This window comes from Lipophrys pholis (assembly GCF_963383615.2).
Source record: "Lipophrys pholis genome assembly, chromosome: 22".
Classification (NCBI taxonomy): Eukaryota; Metazoa; Chordata; class Actinopteri; order Blenniiformes; family Blenniidae; genus Lipophrys; species Lipophrys pholis.
Window position 1 is genome coordinate 5,864,686 of NC_137644.1, and position 21,922 is coordinate 5,886,607.

The window sequence follows — 21,922 nt, forward strand, 5'->3', positions numbered from 1 at the left end:
TTTTTCCCCTTGAATCATGCATAATTACAGTTGCATTTGCTGGTATTAAACAAAAAAACATTTTTACTCACCTCTCCAACAAATGTTATTAGGACTCTATTCATTTTTAAGGCAAAACCCCACATTTCTATATATTATATATATATTATTATAGTTTATTATAGACTAACTTAAAATAATTTTAAGTATTTCTATTCAATGTAACAAAATCAAAAATGTTTTATATATATATATATATATATATATATATATATATATATATATATATATATATATATGGTGTGTGTGTGTGTGTCACATAACAATGATAAAGCCTTTATTTTTTTTATTTTGTTACATTGAATAGAAATACTTAAAATTCTTATGTTAGTATGTGATGGATTTTAAACAAATGCAATACTCTTTTGGTCTGGCATTATTGCATTTTCTATCTATAACCATGTTAATAGTGATAATGACTGTGTTGTATTTGGTGCTAATAAAATAAAATTGAATTGAATTGAATTACGGCAGCAGCAGCCTGCTTCATTTATCTCACATTTTTGATCAGGCACAGCTTTGAACACCACCGTCTGCGATACAGGGTCCTTTCACGCACACGTGTACGCCCCCTGCGTGCCCGAAGTGAGCTGTGGATTTAAACCCCGTTTTCTATTTCTCTTTTGTTTGTGATTGTTAAATCGCGCCGTTTCTTCACGATGAGTGCCCAGATCACTTGTGTCGGCTGGGTGAAGCGAGGCGTTGCAAAGGGAACACCGGATAAAGTGAGAAACTCTTGAGTTCGTGTTGAGCTAACTAGCGTTAGCCACTCTGAAGCTAACATGTCAACATTTAAAATCTCAATAAAATATTGACATTCATCTTTAACGTTATGATTAATGTTTGATATGTAAGATCCGTCGTTTGGATAACAAAATAAATTGCAAGTCCATTTCAAAGTCGACACAATAATAAAAACATAGACGGGAAAATGAAAGGAGAATTTGTATTATCTTAAAGTTATCCTGTTTCTCCTATAGTAAAACAATCTTAAGGTTCAATTAAAATATTAATTGATGACATTAATAACATTTGGTATGATTTAAAAAAAAATTTTTTAACCACTTCTTTCATTCGACTGCAGGTTGAGTTGAGCCAAGAAGAACTGCAGAGAATCATCACTGAGGCTAAGGAGGAGTTGGGGTTTGTTTAAATAAAACATTTTTCTCTTTTTGTTTGTTACTATTGAGAAGTGAATGTATTTGTCTATGCTATGGAGAGTTATCTGTCTGTACCTAAATCTGTCTGAAGTTAGAGTTGTCGATGTGTAAAAGAATTTGTCAATGTGAACCTGAATCTGCAAAGGTTGTCTGTCTGTAAATAGTTTTCAAATGTATAAAATAAACAACTAAAGTCTAAGCATTCGAATACAGGTGCTGAAAATACAGACAACTCAAGTTATTAGTCAGGCAGTTTCACAATTGGCTGTTTCTTTTTACACGTGACTTTTATCACACTTCTGCCATCTGAAAGCTGTAAAGCTTGAGTTTTGCTGCCCTGAGCTCAGGCTCACAGGCATCAGACTGCCAGCCATCAGGCGGCGCTATGCCCCAGGCTCATTGAGCTTATGCAACATTGGAGACGGGGTACACGTGTATGTAAACAACTTACATTTTTACATACATCTGGAATATGAGATCTATAGAAGGCTTAGCAATCGCCTCACTAATTATAAAAAGTGCAAAGTTATTGATGTGTACATTCCATTTTTGTCTGCACCCCATCCCCAATGTCGCATATGCTCAATGAGTATCATTAAGATTAAGATATTATGTTAACTATTAAGAGAGTTATTGAGCAGGAGCGTCTCCTCCGTCATTTAATCGTGTTTTGAAGCCGATTCAATATTCTCCCTCAGAGGAGACAGCGTTTGTGTGAGGGCCTTTTTCGGGAAAAAATCTTATTTTCTATGGCAAATTGCAGCCCTCCTGTTGGATTTAACTATCAGTACGTGATCTTTAGGTCTACAGGCTGTGGTGGCCAATTTAGTGTTTATATGTGGTGCTAGAGAGCACATTTTGCACTCTGTGGGTTATTTTTTACATTTCCTTAAATTTTTCGCCAGTCTTGATGAGCGTTCCAAATTTGGTGAGTTTTTGAGCTTGTTTAGTGGGTCAAATTTGAGTTCAAATAGGCATCAGGAGTACCCCGGCTAGCTCAGTTGGTAGAGCATGAGACTCAATCTCATGGTAGTGGGTTTGTGTCTCATGCCGGGCGCCACCTTCCCGTGGGCTCACCACCTGCAGGAAGGTTCTTAATCAGTGCAATGTGATCTGGGTGACAGTGCTCAGACTGCCACCCCTGTGACCTGGAAACGGATAAGTGGGAGAGGGTGGATGGATGGATGGATGGATGGATAGGCATCAGGAGAAAAATGGGGGGAAAAAGAAGACGAAACATTACAAATACAACAGGGCCTTTCGGGCTCAGTCCCTAATAATAATAAGATATGTCTACTCATTGCCTCATAAGTGGAATCATGGCTTTATTGTTTTTAATGCTTCTGGCTGCGCCCTCGGCTTCTGGCCTGGATGCACGCCTTGTAACATGTTTAATGGTGTCATCCCAGATAGACGATTCCCAGATAGACTACTTAGTTTAAAATCGCAGGGGAAGGAGAAAAACCCAACAAATCCACGTGAGCAAGCAGATTTAATTGCGACTGTGGAAAGGAAAAACTCCCTTCAACAGGAAGAAACCTTTGCAGAAACCAGACTCAGAGGTGGCGGCTTTCTGCTGACCGGTTGGGGGGAGGGGATGTCAGTGACCTACAATGAATAGTAATGCATTTTTACTAGTGCTGTCAAAAATAACGTGTTAATTTAATTAATTGATTTGAAATGTTTAATTCGTTAAAAGATTTTTTTTTTATGTAATTAACGGAATTTGTTTACTTCCGTTTTTTGTTTGTTTTTTCTACCTTACTGGAGCAGCATGTGCAGCGTCTCTGGGCGCAGCACCGTGACTCCAGAGCAGCACAATACCGATACCAATACTGTTTAAAAAAAATTAAATGTTCCAGTGAATAGATTAATAAAGCAGCATAGTTTTTGAAAATGTTTTTGTTGTTTATCTGCACACACAAGGTTGTTACGTTTTCAACTCTCTATTCACAGTGAGGATTACATGCCATCTAAGAAAAGTTGAGTTTCTATCATAAGGTTTACTCTTGATCTCATCTGGACTTGGACCTGTGTGACTCGGACTTGTCTTGGTCTCGACGAAGGTGGACTTGACTACAGCCCTGAGCAGTCGTTAACTACTGAGGCGCAGGGCAGAATGAAGGAGCCTGTGAGCCTGAGCTCAGGGCAGCAAAACCCAAGCTTTACAGCTTCGAATCTTTCAGATGGCAGAAGTGTAGCAAAAGTCATGTGTAACAAAAAAACAGCCAATTGTGAAACTGCACCACTATTAACTGGTGACTTGTCTGTATTTTCAGTACTTGTTTTCGAATGCGTAGACTTTCGCTGTTGTTTTAAACATTTGAAAACTATTTACAGACAGACAACTTTTGCAGATTCAGGTTCACGTTGACATTCTTTTACACATTGACAACTCTTAACTTCAGACAGAGAGACTAAGGTACAGACAGATAACTCTCCAGAGCATAGACAAATAGTTTTGCCTCAATAATACCCCCATATGAACGCAGCATTTTGGGATTTATTCACTTATAATCTCAGTCCCATAAACAATGAAACCAAACAACTTCTTTATGGGCAAATGTTTGACTTACGTTCTTTAACTATCCTGTTGGGAATAAAGTAGATCATGTTGTTGTTATTTACATTTGCCATGTTGTTCTAAGTTTCCCATCCTGCTATTCCTCCCATACATCACTGCCGACCTGGATCGATTTCTTACTTGCTGATCTCTGTGTGAAATGTTTATTTATTAAATGTTCAATGTTCTCAGGGAACTGGAAGCTGAGGACGACGAGGAGGACGAAGGTGTGTCGCTTGAACAAAACGACGCCACAGGTGCTGAAGCCGCCCAGGATGATGAACTGGCCGAATACGGGCTGGATAAATACGATGAAGAGGATGCAGGTTGAGGAGATTATTTCCTCGATGTGTGCTGTGTCTCACCTATTTGTACTGTTTTGAGTGTTTTCCTCTCTGAGACTGTTGATTCTCTGTCACCGTCTTAGTGACGGCGAGCCTCGGCGACAGCCTGGCAGGACTCACGGTGTTCAGCTGTAATGAGGATGATCCTTATATCACCATCAAAGACACGGTGAGCACCCTCTGGGGTTACCTGCATATAGTTTGTGTTCTTCCCTTTCAAGTGTTCTACTTAACGCCCTTTTATGACTCGGGCTTGTGTTTACAAAATGTCACAAATGTGCAATAAGGTGAAAGCTTCAGACTCTTTTTCCAAGATTAATTCACCTTTAGATAACTGACAATTCCTAAACATTATGTTTGTTTTTTTAATGTACTGAGAAGTTGGTAATGTGTCAACCTGGTGAGTCCTTCTGTCCAATATAAAGTCACTATTAAATAAGTGCTGAGCTGTTTCTCTCTGGTCATTTTGAGCTGACCAGATGTCAGTGACGAGAAACATGTTTGGCATATTTACCTTCACACGTATCTAATATATGCCCTATAAATACTGTATGTTCTATAATCCTATAAATCTGTTTAGTTGATCTCGATCAGGAGTGTTTAATTGAGTGGGTCATTTAAATGATCAGGGTTTTCTTTGTTGTGGCGGCGCAGAGTATCCATGATGAGAATGTGGAAAGCCAAACAATTACAACAGAAACTTTTTTTATTTATTTAAACATTTTTTCAATTTTATGGCACTGTATTAATTTCCTGAAGGGAAAGTCCTTTCTGAAATGACCTATTGGTAAGCATGCTTGGTGGTTTGAATTTGCAGATTGAAACCTCTCGTGGGCCTCATGATTGACACCCCTCGTGTAAATCCCAATCTGACCAACACTTAATTTTCCTCTTCCAGGATCAATATGAGCGTGGAGATTTCCAAATCAAGCCCGGTGACAACCTCATCCTGGCGGGCCGAGCGGAGAAGGACCTCTGCAATCTGGAGATCTTTGGTGAAAACCTCCGGTTATTTGTCAAACAGGATAAAAGGAGCTTTTCATTTGTCCGACAGGAAACATCTCGGTGAGCTTTAACACACAACGATGTTTTCCAGTCTATAACTCCGAGGAGGACTCTCTGTACGTCCATCACGATATCCTGCTGCCGGCCTACCCGCTGTGTGTGGAGTGCCTCAGCTTTGACCCCAACCCTGCGGAAGCATCGCGTAAGAAACCCGCTCCGTTTTCTTTAATCGCCCCTCCTCGTGTTCCGGCTGCGTGAATATTAAAAGGAACGGCTTCTTCTGCGACGCTCCTGCAGCGAACTACGCTGCCGTGGGCAACATGACCCCTCAGATCGACGTGTGGGATCTGGACGTGGTGGACTGTTTGGAGCCGGCCTTCTCGCTCGGCAGCAAGAAGGCGTCCAAGAAGAGCAAGAAGAGCAAGAAGGTATGAAACTGATCACTGTGTGATCGTGATGGCCTCGCTCTGTGCTTGAGTCCTTATTGGACCTCAAGCACACGTGCACCATGTTGAAATGTTTGCATTGGTTCAGGCGGCGGCGGCGGCGGCAGCAGAGCCTGTGGAGGGACACACGGACGCCGTTCTGGATTTGTCCTGGAACAAGATGATCAGGTCGGTATCATCTGAAGTTATTCTCACTGTGCAGGAGACAAACACACACTGAGGCCAGGGTGTCAAACACCATTTTCGTTCAGGGGCCACAAACGGTGCAGTTTCATCTTGAGTGGGCTGGAGCGCTAAAATAGTCCCATCATTATCTTTAAGGTTTAAAGTTTTTCACGGGCTTTATGTGCCACACCCCTGTGCTAGATTAGGAATTACGTGACCTACTGGAGTACAAAAATGAAAGAATTCAACCCCGCAGCTCTTTGTGGAACAAAAACCTGAATTTGAATGGAGTTGAACGAGTTTCTCACCCGGAGAAGGATTGTTTAATTATTCCACTGACTTTTTTGGATTCTGGATTTTAATAATGATGCAAACAGAATGAATGATTGCGCTGTAATCCGTGTTAATGTTGCTCAGGAACGTGTTGGCCAGTGGCTCTGCAGACGAGACGGTCATCTTATGGGACCTCTCACAAGGCAAACCAGCCACAACCCTGCGCAGACACACTGATAAGGTATCCAGCCAGCCGGTCCTGTGTGCTCGTCCGGCTAAATCCAGATTTGACTGTAAAACCATCTTCCCCTGTTTAGGTCCAGACTGTAATGTTCCACCCGTTCGAGGCCCAGACGCTGATATCGGGATCGTACGACAAGTAGGAGCTCTGAATGTGAACGTTTCCACGCAGAGCTTCAAACCAACACCGGCTGTCGCTTTTCCTCTTTCAGGACGACGGTTCTGTACGACTGTCGGAGCCCCGACAGCAGCCACCGGACCTGGAGGTTCAGCGGACAAGTGGAACGTCTGGTCTGGAACCATTTCTCCCCCTGTAACTTCCTGGTGAGGAAAATCTCTCGTTTCACTCCCGGGTTTGACAACAAGGCCGTACAGGACTTCAGAGATTCTAATTACGTTTTTTAAATTGTGTCAGAAGAGAAAAACTTGATACACCTGAATTAAAGCGATATTACAATAAGTCATAAAGAACAAATCACCTTTCACACTTTGTGTATGAATTCATGTTTTATCTGAAGACACCAAATCACCAAAAATAAGTTTTTGGTTAAAATCTACCAATTAAACATCCGGACTTAAGTAGAAGTTTTTAAAACAATTGCACATTAATTCAACAATATTGATCCACAACACATCTTTTGTTCGACGTGGCGGCGCATTATTTCATGTTTGTCACACTGAAGTTAAACTCAATCATTCCAGCTGCAGGATCCCGTCGAGAATCATCATGTGGTCCACGCATGTTTATGCAGTGATCAGTTTGTACTGATGCACGTCATGCAACACAAAAGGAAAAACAAGCAGAAAGCAGAGAAGCAGACGTTTACTTCTATATCAGTCACTCCAGAGGCTCCCAAGACTTCTGCCGTACGGCCAACCAATCATAGACAAGACAAGTGGGAAAAGCAAGGACTTCAGGGGACGGAAGGGAGCGAATCTGTCAAATACAAGAGAATTCAACCTGGTCAATCATGTGGGAAGAATTCTGTTGGAAGAATATGGTTCAATTCTTTATTTCACCTTTTCTAAAAAGACATCGGGGAGGAGGGAGCTGCTGTTGGAGGCTGTGTAGGGAGGAGGAAGCCAACATCCCATTTAAATGTGACAACATATGTTTAGTTTATATTCCTTCTGATGGATGGAGTCATGAAGATAAAAAAGAAGTGGCTTAAACCTTCTGCCCCTGATGACTTCATATATTAAAGTCATGTGATGGAAAGACTGTTTTTTCTCAAAATCCAAAATAACAACCGAACAAAAACCAAAAGGGGAAATAAAAATGAATGGAAGAATTAACTAAAGACTAAACATACAGTGAAGCTGATCTCCACAGATGCTTTGTAATGTTCAAATAAAATGTTGTAATGTGAGTTTCTCTGTACTCTGAAAGAGTAATACTTAAAAAAGTCACATAATGAAAGAAACGAGGGCAGAATCACTCACTGAAGCAATTTTTTTGACAATTTTTTTCTCCTATAAAATCAGAATAAATCCAATCAGACTCATATGAATTGGATTAAACAGTTATCTTTTTTTTAAAAAGTTAGATGTGTATCAACAGGTCCATCGTTCTTTCTCCTGCTCTGTGTGGTTAATGTGAACTCATGTTAATGTGAATTCTGGTGCATGTGATTCAGTTTGCATTCTGGGTTTCACACACTGTTTTTCAGGATTGTAACATGTTTTTTTTTTTTTTTTAAACGAAGCTGAATGTGCGGAAATCTAAATTCATAATTTTTTTTTTTTAAAGCTCCGTGATCAACTGTGTGTTTCAGGCCAGCACAGAGGACGGCTTCGTCTACTGCCTGGACGCACGCTCTGATAAACCCGTGTTCACGCTCAAAGCGCACGATGAGGAGGTGTCAGGTGGGTACAAATGTGTTTGACCGTAACCCACAGTACAACTGAACACCACCTCGGATGTGTGGTGAGACCCGTGACTCATTTTGAGAAGATGTTCTATTCACACTCACCTGAACAATGTGGAGAAGCTTGAGTTTATCATCTGTCACAGTCCAAACACACACAGATAAACTGTGAAACTCCTTTCAGGTTAAATTCCACAGACAGAAGAATTTAATATCAAGTGTCCTGGATCAGTCAGAATGTTTCTCTATAGAGCTATGAGTTCATTATGACAATGTTAATGTCAAATACTTCATATTGAGCCTGAAAATGTGCAGTTTTTATCAAAATGCATCACTATTTTTCCTTTAGTTTCACCCAGAAATATAACAAATGCTTTGATTTGTGCTGAAGATTAAGCAGTATGTAGGTTCTCACAAGTAAACTACCTTTTTCTCTCAAGTTTTTTACTGCTCCTGAAACTGCAAATGAACTTAATTGCTGTTAAAATAACCTGATTATATCAGCAAATTAGATTAATTAATCCATTAGATTAACTTCCTTTGTTTCTTCATGGTCGTCTGTCTATACGAATGTCCGCGTACTCCCATCGTTAATGTTTAAAGCGTATTGCGCGTAAGTGTGTATGGTTTTATTACAAAAACAGCCAACAGCACCAACTCATGGCCTAATATGCTGTCTACATCATGTTCAGCGTTTCTGCCGTGGAAATGGAAATAGTTTTCAAAACGTTGCCGTGTAAACGCAAAAAAAATTCTGAAATGAAAACGCAAAAACCTCTTCCACTTGAAAAGTTGAGGATTGTCGAGAACAAGGCCAAATATACAAGAACAAAATATGTTTGTCAGTTGTCTCTGTTTTACAACACGATTTATTTATTTTATTTTATGCTGACAACAAACCTGTGGAGCTCTCTGTGCTCATATTCTAAACTGTGTTGATCTATAATTCATATTAAAGTATGAATAAACACCCTCACACTCCTGCTGTTTAAACGTTTACAGTGACTTTACCCTGAAACTTTGTGTTTTTGCAGGTTTGGCCCTCAGCAGTCAAATCAAAGGATGCCTCGTCACCTCCTCGGCTGACAAACAAGTCAAGATTTGGGACATTTTGAGTAACAAACCCAGCCTGGTGCACACACGCGACATGAAAATGGTGAGAAGATGAACTCGCAGCATGTCGCTGGGGGTTTGCATTGTGGTTTGGGGTTGGGGTTTTTTTACCCCCATGCAGCAGTCTGTAAAGTTGACGGCGTGCTTGGACTCTTTTTGTGCAGGGTGTGCTGTTCTGTGCTTCCTGTTGCCCCGACCAGCCCTTCATCTACGCCTTTGGAGGGCAGAAGGAGGGCCTGCGGGTTTGGGACATCAGCGACGTTGCAGCAGGTACACACTGAGATAAACCTGTTAAATCAGTACATGTTTTACGTTTTTTAATTAATGCTCTGTGATATTCCGACTGTTTGCTTTCAGTGACTGAGGTGTTTGGGAGCAGGGAGCGATTGGTGGCCACCACGTCATCACAGGCTTCCACCTCTGCAGCCACATCCGACATGGAAGTGTCCTAGTGAGGATCCGGAAGAAATGCCAACCTGGAAACATGAATAAACTGAGAAGCGCATCGAGCCTCTGTTTTTCACTGTGCAATCGCAGGTTTCTGTGGAAATACTTGGATTTGATGAGGCTGGATGCGATGATTGCAAACCTGGAAGAAACGGGAGCTCACAGTAGTAAAGAAACATTGCCTCCTTTATTTCCTCACGTGCACATCAGTCAGTTCACTTCCAATTTTTTGTTAGATATTTGAACTGTTGATACTACCTTTTGAGTTCTGCTCCGTTTGCCTATTTTCTGTTCAATAAGATGTAATGTGCTCCACAGAAACACATGGAACAGATTTATATTTGGACATTGCATACCTGAGTTTTTGGTAAAATAAACTTAAAAAAACCAACTGTAATAGACATCAAAAAGATTTAACTATTGGTGTGTATTCAATAAATAAATGACATTTATTACATTTTTGTGTTTCTGTTTTGTTTTTTGATGAGCATGATTACTATAAATGATGTGGATTGGGATAGTGATCAGATTTAAAACTGCTTGATAACTCGAAGGGATTACTTTGGAGTGAATAATGGAAATAAAATAAAAATTTAAAAAAAATGGATAGAAAATTTGTACTCTGATCTATTAATGGTTGTATTTTGAATGTACCGAATCCATTGAGAGATTTATGGTATTTAAGTTGCTTAAAAAGTGATCATCTCCAGCCATCTCCTATCCTACTTCATCCTGTGCAGGGTCGCGGGGTCTTACAGCCAATCTCAGTTTAGACTAACACACAGGGAGAGAATGCAAACTCCACACAAGCTGGTATTTGAACCCATGGCATTTTCACTGTGAGGCCAGAGTATGTGGGATCATCCCATACTTTGCTAAATTTATTCTGGATAATGTAATATATAAAGAAATCTAGAGATATTTTGGTCTGTATGCAACAATTACATAGAATTGAATACAAATTATTTGTATTGGTGTTTTGAGTAAATAATGTAATAATTTTTGAATCCAATAACCCCTACATTTTCTTTACCGTTTTTTTACTTATCTTTTGAATTTTATGTTTTTATTCTAGCAATTTGAGATTGTTTGAATGTAAAGTGCATTATAAAATAATAATTATTATTATTATTATTAAGTGAAAAGCTAATAGTTTTACCAGGTATAACGCACTTCTGAGTTGTTTAAAGGCGATTTTAAAAATGTAAGGATCCTTATCTGAAGTGGAACTAAAGCCTTGTGTCGCACGGAGCTATTTCATGGGTGCACAGGAGCTAATACCTAAGCATGGCGTCAGGTCGTTTGTTTAATCTTCATAGCGTTTTAAATCGACTTCAAAACATCCCCAAACAGCGATGTGTGCAGAGTAAGTTCTGTCTCTGCGTGCATCTCCTGAAAAATCATGTTAACCTAACAGAGATAGCGGTTATACTTGTGAATCGAGATGCGGATATGCCGTAAGCTAACGGGAGCTAACAGGCTAACCTTGACTTCAGGATGTAAACAAATTCTGACAATTAAATTCACAAACACTGAAGATGGCAATTAAGGGAAAATTATTTGTTTTTTGCATGTTCAACTTATACCTCTCTTTTTTTTTCTGCTGCAGGTTGTCTGTTACCAATAAGACACAAATCTGGAGCTCATTTACTTGACGACCCAAGCTGGTACGTTCAATATGATCAATATATATGTCAAAATATACACATCTGTCTGTAGCTGTTCTGGCAGTACAACATCGATTTAATTCTTTTTTGATGATATAATGTTATATGATATATAAGCAGATTTGGGCACTTTGTCAAGACAACTGTCACTTTTATGAGGTAATTTAAACTAAAAACAGTAATCTATCTCAAATCAAGGTCAACATGAGTGTGGTTATTAATCATTTTTAGTCTTGGCTTGGTGCACGAGATGCTGTCTTTGTCGTGTAAATGTTCAGCTCAAACTCTTAACTTCTCTGGATTTCAGTAATGTGGAAATCGGTGTGACCTCAGATGGGAAAACGGTGGTGTGTTACCATCCTGCTGCTGACATTCCTTATGACCTTACCCAGGTAAGAGAGACTACGTGTTTATCGTTCGCTGAATAATCTGAGGTTGTATAATATGATGCATCCATTCATGTTTCTGACAGCATGTGTCACCCTGTTCATGTTGCTTTGGACTTTTTGCTTTGTTTTGTGGTTATTTATTATACAAACAGACTGACTGGAAACTGATTTAATAAGCTTCCTCCAACTCTTTTTAAGCATTCATTGTTGGTTTCTATTCATATTTTTTAATGTTCGAATAAAAATAAGACCACAATTTTTTCCAGAACTATACATTGACCACACAATGTTTTAAAAAAGTCTAGTGTCATCTGAAATGTGTTTTTTGTCCAGATTAATGTTGAGAAGACCCTATTTCTGCACCCTGTTGCGACATTGATTCAAATCGGTGAAATAAATGTCTTCTTAAACTATTTTGACACTGTTCAGGGTGATCGTTTGGGTCTGACTGAACCCTCTAGCAGGCTGGATTTGGCCTGTGGACTTATCCTGTGCTTGTGCCCCATTAGAAGGTTACTGATACTTAAGAGGAGCTCCTCATAAAAGGTTTTAAGTTATTGGCACTTTAAAATGGAAACATTTAAAAATACCATCACACAAAAGATGTCTCTTAACCCAATGTGATCAATGGATTTAAAAGACATCCCAGGCTTACATGAGAAACTTGTAGATAGCAAATGATGACAAATTGCAGTTAACAAATATTCATCTGACCTTGATATCTTTGCAGCCTATAGAGAGACCAGACCCCCTGAACAACGCTGGTGAGACCCACGATCAGGTTTTGAAAGCCCACCTCAGCAAGGACGTGCTGAGGAAGGACCCGGGGCCGACGGTGGAGGAGCTGGGAAAGATGTTTTTCACCACCAAACACCAGTTTTATCCAAGAGGACAGTGAGTACACAAACAAACAGGAGAGGCCACCAGCGTCAGCGTCGACTACAAATCTCATCAGATGTGATTTCAGTGGAACTGAGTGAATTATGTCCCGCTCCCCGGGTTAATAGCATCGCCACGAACAAAAGCACAACGATCAGCTCACTCATCATTTTCACCTCTGCTGGAAATGAGCCATGATCCCCTCATCTCAGTCGCTTTATGCTGCAGATTCTCTCAGAGGACAATGAGAATTGAAGATTAATAAAAGAACCAGGGTCAAACTTAACAGATGTTATCAAACTCCGAGCTGAAGGACTAAAGAATGATGAGATTTTCTTTTTGAAATTCAAATTATACATACACAAGCATGAACGACTTAATTTAGTTTTATGTCAATGCTTTTTCAAGCTTGGTAATTTAATAATACTGGCTAATTAAGAGAAAATTGTAATTTTTTATCTATGCGTAGCAAGCTGAACTTGAGCTTCTTTACTGTTTATTCAATATGAATTGTTGTGTTTTGTTATTTTCAGGTATCACATGAGGCGCATTAAGAAAAACCCGCCCAAGGATCGATAGTGGACGGCCAGACTTGGAAAACTTCAAATTATTTATAATAAAGTGTTAAATCTTCAATGGTTGTCTCTCTTTACTACTTTCAGAGCCTGTGTTGTTTTTTTTTAGGGAAACATAATTGCCCTATATTGGTTTTATTGTATTTTCCTTTTCATCTCTAAAATTCAAACTCAAATAAAACATATGCTAGCTGTAGATATATTTCAAAAACTCCCACACTGGGTGCAGAACTACAGTATGTAATTAACATGTTTTTTATTCCAGAGAATTGGCAACGATGAATGTAATACTTTCACATGAAGAATGAAAAATTTAGCTTTTTAGCATAGAGTGAGCAAATCGTCCAAATGACACATACTCCCAGAAAAAAGATCAATTTATTTTCAATATTGATGACATCACAATTTCTGTCAAAACAAATGTACAGTCCAATGAATAATTGTTTCAGGGAATTCATTACAAAAGCTACTTTTTATATCATCTTATATCTGTCTTTTTATAAAGGTTTAGTAACATTACGTTTTCCTTAACTTTATTGAAATACTTATTAGAGAGGAGCTAAACCCTTTTCCGTTGTATGTCATCCACAACTCTATTCCAGTATGAAACAACACGGTGAGGTTGTAACCTCTTTTAAGAATATGGATCTGGTGGATCTATTTTTACTTAGATTTTTCCTGCAAGTGTTTCTGTTGGAACTAAGCAGGTGAGTTTATGGACATCAAGTGTTCTGGAGTTATGTGTTGAAAACTTGTTTGTAGATGTGAGACCATGAAAGAATGACCTTCTGATAAAAATTACATTTTCAAAGGGTATATTTTAATATCATGATTACACACCAGGAAAAAAAGTAAATGCCTCCAACTTTGGTAATATATCAAGAAGAATATTTCAAATTGAAGTGAGAGTTTTGAAGATTTTGTTTATCAAGTTGTTTTCAAATATCTTACTGTAAAAATCCAGAAGGTTGATTCCACTGTTTACATGAGCTCATAAAGACTGATTCCTTCAAACAATTAGTTAAATTATTTTCCCATACAAAATTAATAACCAATTCATCAATGGTTTTGAAAGTCTTCAGCATGTACTTGTGTTTTTGCGGACGTGCTCTGACGTCATCACGCTCAGCACGTCGCCCGCAGCGACCGGATGTGTGAGCTCTCTGGCCCCGCCCCCGCAGCTCAGTCAATCCAAGCTGAAGAGAAGAAGTCCGCGGCTAAAAATATAATAACACAAGATGGCCGGTTTGCCTCGTAGGATTGTAAAGGTACACGCAACACCACACGGCGCACGTTTATCATTTAAAACTCTCGTGTTTCAGAGGTGATTTAGAGGAATCGCGGACCCGGGGTTACCGTAGCGGTACCGCGGCTAGCGCGGTTAGCTCCGCGGGCTAGCTCGCGGCTCCGTGTTTTGTTTGTTCCGTTAACTCCCTTCTCCTCCACCGGGGCTCCGGTTTTTACCAGCTGTCTTTATCCTGCTCGATTGTCTGGTGGATTAAGTTCCCCATTTCTAACTCGGATGGATGTATTTTGACATTTGGTCCGGGTCGCCATATGAATGGATTGGCTGGGCGGGCTAAGCTAGCTGCTGTAGCCGCTGGTTCGTACACATGTCCGCGGCGGCTGGGGATCAATAATCCACCGACACGGAGGGTGTGTGTTATTGTGTCTCACTTAAACTACGTGATTGTGCGTTAAAAAGGAGAAGCGGGTCTCGGGCCTGTTGCGGTTGCGGAACCCCGGCCTCAGGCCCGACGGAGCTGCGGTGTCCCCGCCTCAGCGCCGCCCCAGCCCGGCCGGGCCAGGCCCGGCAGCGGGCGCGATCAGCCTTTTTTTTTCCGCCCCATCCAGCTTTCATAGCTCAACATTTCTCAGGTTCAGCAGGTTTGTCAGCCTCTGAAGCGGCGTTGACAAAGTGAAAACTCCTCCTAGCTGCTCCCGCGGACACCCAATCTGAACATGATCTGCACAACAAACACCATTCCTGCATTTAACTGCAAAAAAAAAAGAAAAAGTCAGATTTCACTGCGGTTTGCTTGCAGGTGTTTTGTAGACGAAAGGCTGAAACATCATAAACATTCCAGCTCCACTTTTAATTTCGTTTTCGTTAACCTTTTTTACTTCACGTTGCATCATTTTGCATCACCGTCACCACATCCAGAGCTCTTAAATCAGAATAAAAACATCTCACGTCTCAGATTTGACCTCATGAAGCTACTTTGTTCACATTTTCCTATTTTTTGTGATCAGATTTGACAACATAAGACGTTTGATTACCGTGTCAAACGTTTTTGATATATCATGTCAATTTTAGACACTTGCGTTCATGCAATCCTGCGTAATCTTCACTCATTCAGTTTTTATGTACTTTGTCTGATTCTAGTTATTTTCAACTGATTCAATATTCCTTGTTTCTCTAGTGTTTTCTTAAATTTCCATAATTTATATTTTAACTCGTTAATTTGTTTTTTTGTGTTGTAGTTTTTCCATAATTCTATTTTCCATTCGATATTTCTAGTGATCAGATTTGACAACACAAGCAATTTGATTGCCTTTTCTAACATTTTCCTCTTCAATCAAATTTTTATACTCAATTCTAAAAATCTGCATTGATGGAATCCTGAATAAGCGTCTCTCCTACTGACTTATTCATCCATTTTCACTCTTTATGTATATTTCTTCTTACTCTATTTTTAATAGTCTCTAGCCTTTGTAATTAGATAGTTTTGCCTCTCAAAAGTCCATCTTTTGAATTTCAAAATATAATTTTGAGTCCTATGTTTTAGCTTTTCTACATTGCCCATTAATTCTTTTTTTTTTTCTCTTCTTGTTTTGTTTTTTAATAATTGTGAGTCCCGAAGCTGCTGGTTTGCTTAACGAATAGGAGATTCCTCTTTATGGAAGTATATGGTGCAATATGTCCGGCCTGCGGGTTCACTTCTATTTCTGTGCATTTAAATAGTTGAAATTGTTGAATTGATGATGACTTGACACACACGTGACGCCAGCTGTTCGCAGCGTTTCCTATTTTCCCGTCGATGAAGGAAAAATCCCAACCGGCGTGTTTCTGTGTATTTCTCGCACCCAGGAGACACAGCGGTTGATGGCGGAGCCCGTTCCCGGGATCACGGCCACGCCTGACGAGGGGAACGCGCGCTACTTCCACGTGGTCATCGCCGGTCCTCAAGACTCTCCCTTTGAGGGAGGCACATTTAAACTTGAACTATTTCTTCCAGAAGAGTATCCCATGGCAGCTCCCAAAGTGCGATTCATGACCAAAATCTATCACCCCAATGTTGACAAGCTGGGAAGAATATGTTTAGACATTTTGAAAGGTGAGGATAGAAAATGAATGTGTATTTCTGTTTTTAAACATGATGTTTTTGAGCGGCGGTTAGAGATTTACCACAGCAATGTGGAACTTCTCAGATCAACCTGCTGTCGGTGACATAAACTCAGGAGTGTCATGTCTGTACGACATCCACAAGATTATCATTTATTTCCTTAAAGTAGTTTATATTTTTTATTATTATTAGGTTCAGACATGTCAAAAGATATACAAACTACAGGTACATACAACAAAGAAAGTAAACCTAGACAATGTATAAATCTATTTACACACACACACACACACACACACACACACACACACACACTCTTGTTGAATTAAATCTGTGTATATATATATTTCATGAAAATACATTTGCACAGAATATCTATACATACACATTTAATTCAACATGTCTGAGAAGAGGGAGGAAGAAGTCAAACTTAATTAATCCTCCGATATTCAATCATCAATTTTCTTAATTAAAAATGTAATAGTTTTACATTCATAACCACACACACACTCATTCATTCTCATGCGATTCGCCTCCATCCGCTTCTAGTCGTGTGTCGCCCTGTCAGTCTGCTCCCATCACACACAAAGCGTGTGATTTATGGTCATTGTGTTGACTTAACACCACCCGAGCTTCGTCACACTGAAACTGTTGGAAGGAATTCCAGAGATGTAGCAGGACGTGTTTGCAGACTCACTGACCCGCATCACAAGACTCACCAATGTTATTTTTTATCAGGATGGTTCTTCCTGATCACACCGGGCGGGGGGGGTGTTTACTGAACTTTGCGATCACCTTCTGCTCTAAGCCGTCGTTGAGTGTTTGACGTTTTTGTTTCTCCTCACAGACAAGTGGTCTCCAGCCCTGCAGATCCGTACAGTGTTGCTATCTATCCAGGCGTTATTAAGTGCTCCCAATCCAGACGACCCCCTGGCAAACGACGTCGCAGAGCAGTGGAAGAAAAACGAAAGCCATGCCATTGAGACAGGTGAGCAGACCGGTCGGGTTTTTATTTATTTATTTTTTAAACATAAAAGCTGTTTCCTCTGACAGATGGCGGCAAAGTTTAACTCGCCTCCCAACCTGTTGATTTACTGCCCACAGTACAAATTCACATCAAACGATTCAAAGGTCTGGAGTCACTTTGTCAGCGGAGGTTTCCCCGAGTTGAGGAGGAGGGGAAAAAAAAGTTAAATAACAAAACCCAGTGAGAGACTCTATTTACACATGTTGTTGTGTTGCTCCACACAAAATCGATGGGAGTTAAAATATCAATAAGACAGAATAATGTGAGATACGCAGATAATGTAAGAAAACAAGAGTAGCGGTATGAATTGAGATATCATTTGCTGCCCTGCTGTCGGGGAGTTGGTAAAAACAGCTCGCTCCATTAAAATCGACTTTATGTTCAAATTTGAGTCATTTTCCGTCATAATTTGGTTTTTCATCACAATATAGCTTCATTGTCTGTCCTCTGACACTCCGGCCTTCACGGGTCTTTTGATCAAATCCTGAAGTAAAGTAATTTATTCCTCCAGCGAGTGGGAGGATTTCAGTTGGTTTGATGTGTCATCATCAGCTGGAGCACTGAAGCCTATTTTTATCGAATTCGTCTCGTCACACCTTTGTCTCATTGTTGACTTTAGTTGTGAGACGGGACGCACTGATGCCACTTCTTTAAAGTACGAGTACTAACCTTTAGCTACTTGCCAGTGCCGAGTAGTGATTCGAGTACTTCATTCATACTCCACACAGCCGCTGCGTTGTCGCTACGATTCGTACTGTCGACGAGACGGAGGGACCGCGCATGCTACATGTTTAGCATGTAGCATCGCTGGCGCGTGAGCCTGAAGACACGTAGCATGTAGCATGTAGCACAGCTCGGAGCTACGTGCAGAGCAGTTAAACTACCGAGCGACTCTGGTGTCGAACAAACTTGAAATCTTTCTCCTCCTCTTCATATCTCGTCAGGACATCATTTACAGTCGGTCTTACTTTCGTTCTCATTAATAGTAAAGAACCTCCAGACGGTGGACATCGCTCGTCCTCTCTTACGTACCTGCAGGCGATGTTGCTGACGCATGACGTCACTTAATACTCGGGGAGACTTGTGCAGTATCGGTGTGTCTCTGGTTTGAATCCTTTCAGTAGAATGATTCTGTGAGTTGGTTGGATGAAGCCACGCCGACCCGTCTCGCCTCTCCAGTCACCAAACACTCCTGTCCTGTCTCTCCCTCTCTCTCCTGTCTGTCTCTCCCTCTCCCGTCTGTCTCTCCCTCTCTCCTGTCTCTCCCTCTCTCCTCTCTCTCCTGTCTCTCACTCCCTCTCTCCTGTCTGTCTTTCTCTCTCTCTCTCCTGTCTCTCCCTTTCTCTCCTGTCTCCCCTGTCTCTGTCTGTCTCCCCTGCAGCCCGAACATGGACCAGGCTCTACGCTGGCAACTCCGAAGCATAGAAGAGAGACGAGGCCGTCTGAATGTGATCCACAAAATGTACTCCTATTCTGTCAACATTTGAATTTAAACGGACACACACACACACACACACACACACACACATATACACTTACACACACACACAAACACACACACACACGCAAACACTCAAAAAGAGGTTAAAAAAGAAAAGAAAAAAAAAGATAAGTCCACATCTATTCAAAAGAAATGAGAAGATTTACTGCTGCAGACCTCTGGGTGACTTATTTTCCTCTCTAAGACGCGTTAAATGTGTGTTAGCCTTTTTTTTTTCTTTTCTTTTTTTTTTCCTTTTTTTCTTTTTTCTTTTTCCCCGTGTTGCTATTTAAATGCATGGACAGAGAATGACACCCTCCCCACGACAGTCTTAACAGAAATCACACGCAATATGTTGTTCTGAACTGGGCACATGCTGGTACGTTTGCAAAGCTATACATGCATTAAAGATGTCCTTCTTTTAACACACGCATTATTTGTCAACACATTTTGTGAGAAAAATCCCAGTGACGAGGCTTCCCTTCACACGCTGCAGTGGGGGCGGGGTTTGTCTTCCACTCCTGTCTGTGCAGCGCCGCGTCACACGCCGGGCCTCGCCATCATCAAACGCACACAGCCTGTCGCCGCGGGGAGTCGTGACGCTGCCCGACATGTGACATGAGTGCCACTGGAGGGGGAAAATCCTGAGCCATCCGAAAGGCTTCTGGCCCCAGTAGATGTAATTATATCTGTGTGTTCATTATTTACATCTTAACGGTTCATGAAGAAGACGGATTAATACTCCTGTGTGACTCGTCGCCCGCTCAGATAAATGACTGGACCTTGTTAAAAGTCTAATCCATCAGAGTTTTATTCAGATTTCCAGGCCTGGGGGGGGGGGGGGGGGGGTGAACCCGACACTTCCACATGCTTAGAAAGGTAGACGGACACCAGCGCTGTTGAAATTGGAAATGGCACTTTTGTTTGTTTTTCCTTTTTAAGCGTGTAGGAAGTTGTTGTTGTTTTTTTTCTTTCTTTGTCTGCCCATGCTTTTTTCTTATGTTCACTCTTTATTTTCAGTGTTATTTTGTTTTTAAAAAGAAGAAAAAGGAAATACGATGTACTATTAACCAGACGGGAACAGGTCAGGCGAGTTTTCAAAGTAAAGGTCGAGGAGGACGCTTCCTGTTTTTTGTTTTTTCCTCCTGAGTTGGTCTCAAATCTGCTTTTACTGTTTCTGTCGTACTGATCTGTCATGATTTATGCAAGTGCATTTATTAGAATCCCGAGGGGACACTGGGTCACTGTGGTAGCAGGAAAAACGTCGTGTCACAAATCAGACATACACCAAGTTGAAGATTTCATCACCTTTGGGGCTTTTCTATTGGCTGGAGGGAAACAACATGGAGAAGATTGGGAAAAGCCTTTTTGAAGACCGACGCCTCACATCGTAGTAAAATAGTAAAACTCTGTTTCTTGCTCTTCTTTGGGAGTTGGGCCAGGCTCCATGTTGCTTAGTTTTGCGTCCTGTGCTCACCCAGAATTATTCGCTCTCTCTTAACTTCTACAATTTACTGTCGGAAGACGAAGCACGGCTTAGTTAATTTATTGTTTCCCTGAACAGTAATCCAAACCGAGAAACAAAGTCACTCACTGGATTTTTATTTTTTTTTCTATTATTTCTGAAGCATTGAGATCAAAAAAGATCAAACTTCTTGATTAATCAGCTCCCCCATGTGTAAACGAAATAAAATCGGGAAAAATAAAGGAGAGTTCTGTTGGTAATTTCAGTCCATTTGCATACATTGCTCTTCAAACACTGTAAATAAAACTGAGTTAAGCAAGAGGAGTCTCCACTGTTTTATGACGTATGGATGTGTCGTATCTGGATGGTAGGGTGATGATACCTTTGATTTCTATCCAGTTAAAGACTTCATGGTTTAACTATATAGATAATATAAAGTTATAGGAAAGTTTCTCTTCATTTCAGAGTGTAATACCCTTCTTTGTCCAGCAGATGGAGACAATCCCACTCAAAACCTTCAAACTGCAGTAGATGGGACAAATAACCCTGGTAGGACATAAAGATTTATTAAAATAAGGTTTGTTCAAATTAATGGCTCATAGCCTGAGGTATCTGCAGCCTGAAAATTAACTATTGCTTATTTTCATCCATATGGTTTTATTTTTTAATGTCAAGAAAAATACTATTTATATGAGAAAAAAAATTCCCCAAATCCTTATTTTGGCATATCAAATAATTCTATCTGTAAAAGGCTCCAGAATCTTTATATAAAGGATGTTCCATCAGTTCGTTGTACACAGTGCAGCAATGATATTTGTGACAGAGAAAAGCAGAAATATTATATCGATAAAATTAAGAATAAACACAAAAAGGTGCTTCAAATATTTCAATTTATGTGAATTAATATATAAAAATCTTCGCTGTTCTTCACGTTTTCTTTTGAATTGAAAACAGTGAAAATGTCTTTACCATATTTAAATATTCAGAAAACATGAACTGGTTCGTGGCGGCGCTGTTTGTTCTGGTAGAGTCAAAGCAAATATTAGTTTTCAGTTTTATTGTACTCAGCTGATATATAGTGTGAGGGGTTTTGTTAAAACAGGATAAGGATGTTATTTATACAAAAACGAGTTCACAAAGTACTTTGACCAAAAACAGATTTCAAAAATAAAATTATTCCATCCAAATACATTATCAATAACAATTATATGACGTGGAACTAATAAAAGGAATAAACTACAAATAAGTGATAAAATAATTAGCGTAGACCAATTCACTGAACTAGAGAGCTTTATCTCAACAATAGCATAAACCAACATGAGCAATCCAAATAGGATGAAATAACTAATAAACAACAATAAACTGAGCAAATGCATGAATAAAGAGTAACAATAGGGAATAAGAGTGGACTGTAAAAACCTATAAGGTTATAA

General features: G+C 40.0%; 3 protein-coding genes across 3 annotated transcripts; all 3 read left to right on the top strand.

Annotated features, from left to right (window-relative positions):
- Positions 1–576: 576 nt before the first annotated feature.
- pwp1 (PWP1 homolog, endonuclein) lies at positions 577–10,120 on the top strand. Its single transcript, XM_080492504.1, has 15 exons — positions 577–764; positions 1,124–1,182; positions 3,955–4,088; positions 4,190–4,275; positions 5,005–5,101; positions 5,203–5,313; positions 5,409–5,539; positions 5,646–5,725; positions 6,140–6,236; positions 6,313–6,374; positions 6,448–6,559; positions 8,011–8,101; positions 9,138–9,259; positions 9,381–9,486; positions 9,574–10,120. Exons 1-15 carry the CDS (start codon positions 699–701, stop codon positions 9,666–9,668), a joined length of 1,449 nt encoding a protein of 482 aa, XP_080348630.1. The 5' UTR covers positions 577–698; the 3' UTR covers positions 9,669–10,120.
- Positions 10,121–10,911: 791 nt separating this feature from the next.
- mrpl42 (mitochondrial ribosomal protein L42) lies at positions 10,912–13,234 on the top strand. Its single transcript, XM_080491676.1, has 5 exons — positions 10,912–11,029; positions 11,273–11,330; positions 11,638–11,722; positions 12,450–12,613; positions 13,132–13,234. Exons 1-5 carry the CDS (start codon positions 10,951–10,953, stop codon positions 13,175–13,177), a joined length of 432 nt encoding a protein of 143 aa, XP_080347802.1. The 5' UTR covers positions 10,912–10,950; the 3' UTR covers positions 13,178–13,234.
- Positions 13,235–14,327: 1,093 nt separating this feature from the next.
- ube2nb (ubiquitin-conjugating enzyme E2Nb) lies at positions 14,328–20,806 on the top strand. Its single transcript, XM_080492584.1, has 4 exons — positions 14,328–14,441; positions 16,265–16,511; positions 17,365–17,505; positions 18,926–20,806. The coding sequence occupies exons 1-4, from the start codon at positions 14,412–14,414 to the stop codon at positions 18,967–18,969; spliced, it is 462 nt and encodes a 153-aa protein (XP_080348710.1). The 5' UTR covers positions 14,328–14,411; the 3' UTR covers positions 18,970–20,806.
- The last annotated feature ends 1,116 nt before the right edge of the window (positions 20,807–21,922 follow it).

Excerpts from the sequence above, each read along its gene's own strand:
- pwp1 (XM_080492504.1), top strand. The coding sequence starts at position 699 with ATGAGTGCCCAGATCACTTGTGTCGGCTGGGTGAAGCGAGGCGTTGCA. Across the intron at positions 6,237-6,312 it reads TGCGCAGACACACTGATAAG|GTCCAGACTGTAATGTTCCA; the intron begins GTATCCAGCCAG and ends TCCCCTGTTTAG. Across the intron at positions 6,560-8,010 it reads TCTCCCCCTGTAACTTCCTG|GCCAGCACAGAGGACGGCTT; the intron begins GTGAGGAAAATC and ends TGTGTGTTTCAG.
- mrpl42 (XM_080491676.1), top strand. The coding sequence starts at position 10,951 with ATGGCGTCAGGTCGTTTGTTTAATCTTCATAGCGTTTTAAATCGACTT. Across the intron at positions 11,030-11,272 it reads CAAACAGCGATGTGTGCAGA|GTTGTCTGTTACCAATAAGA; the intron begins GTAAGTTCTGTC and ends TTTCTGCTGCAG. Across the intron at positions 11,723-12,449 it reads TTCCTTATGACCTTACCCAG|CCTATAGAGAGACCAGACCC; the intron begins GTAAGAGAGACT and ends ATATCTTTGCAG.
- ube2nb (XM_080492584.1), top strand. The coding sequence starts at position 14,412 with ATGGCCGGTTTGCCTCGTAGGATTGTAAAG. Across the intron at positions 14,442-16,264 it reads TGCCTCGTAGGATTGTAAAG|GAGACACAGCGGTTGATGGC; the intron begins GTACACGCAACA and ends TCTCGCACCCAG. Across the intron at positions 16,512-17,364 it reads ATGTTTAGACATTTTGAAAG|ACAAGTGGTCTCCAGCCCTG; the intron begins GTGAGGATAGAA and ends TTCTCCTCACAG.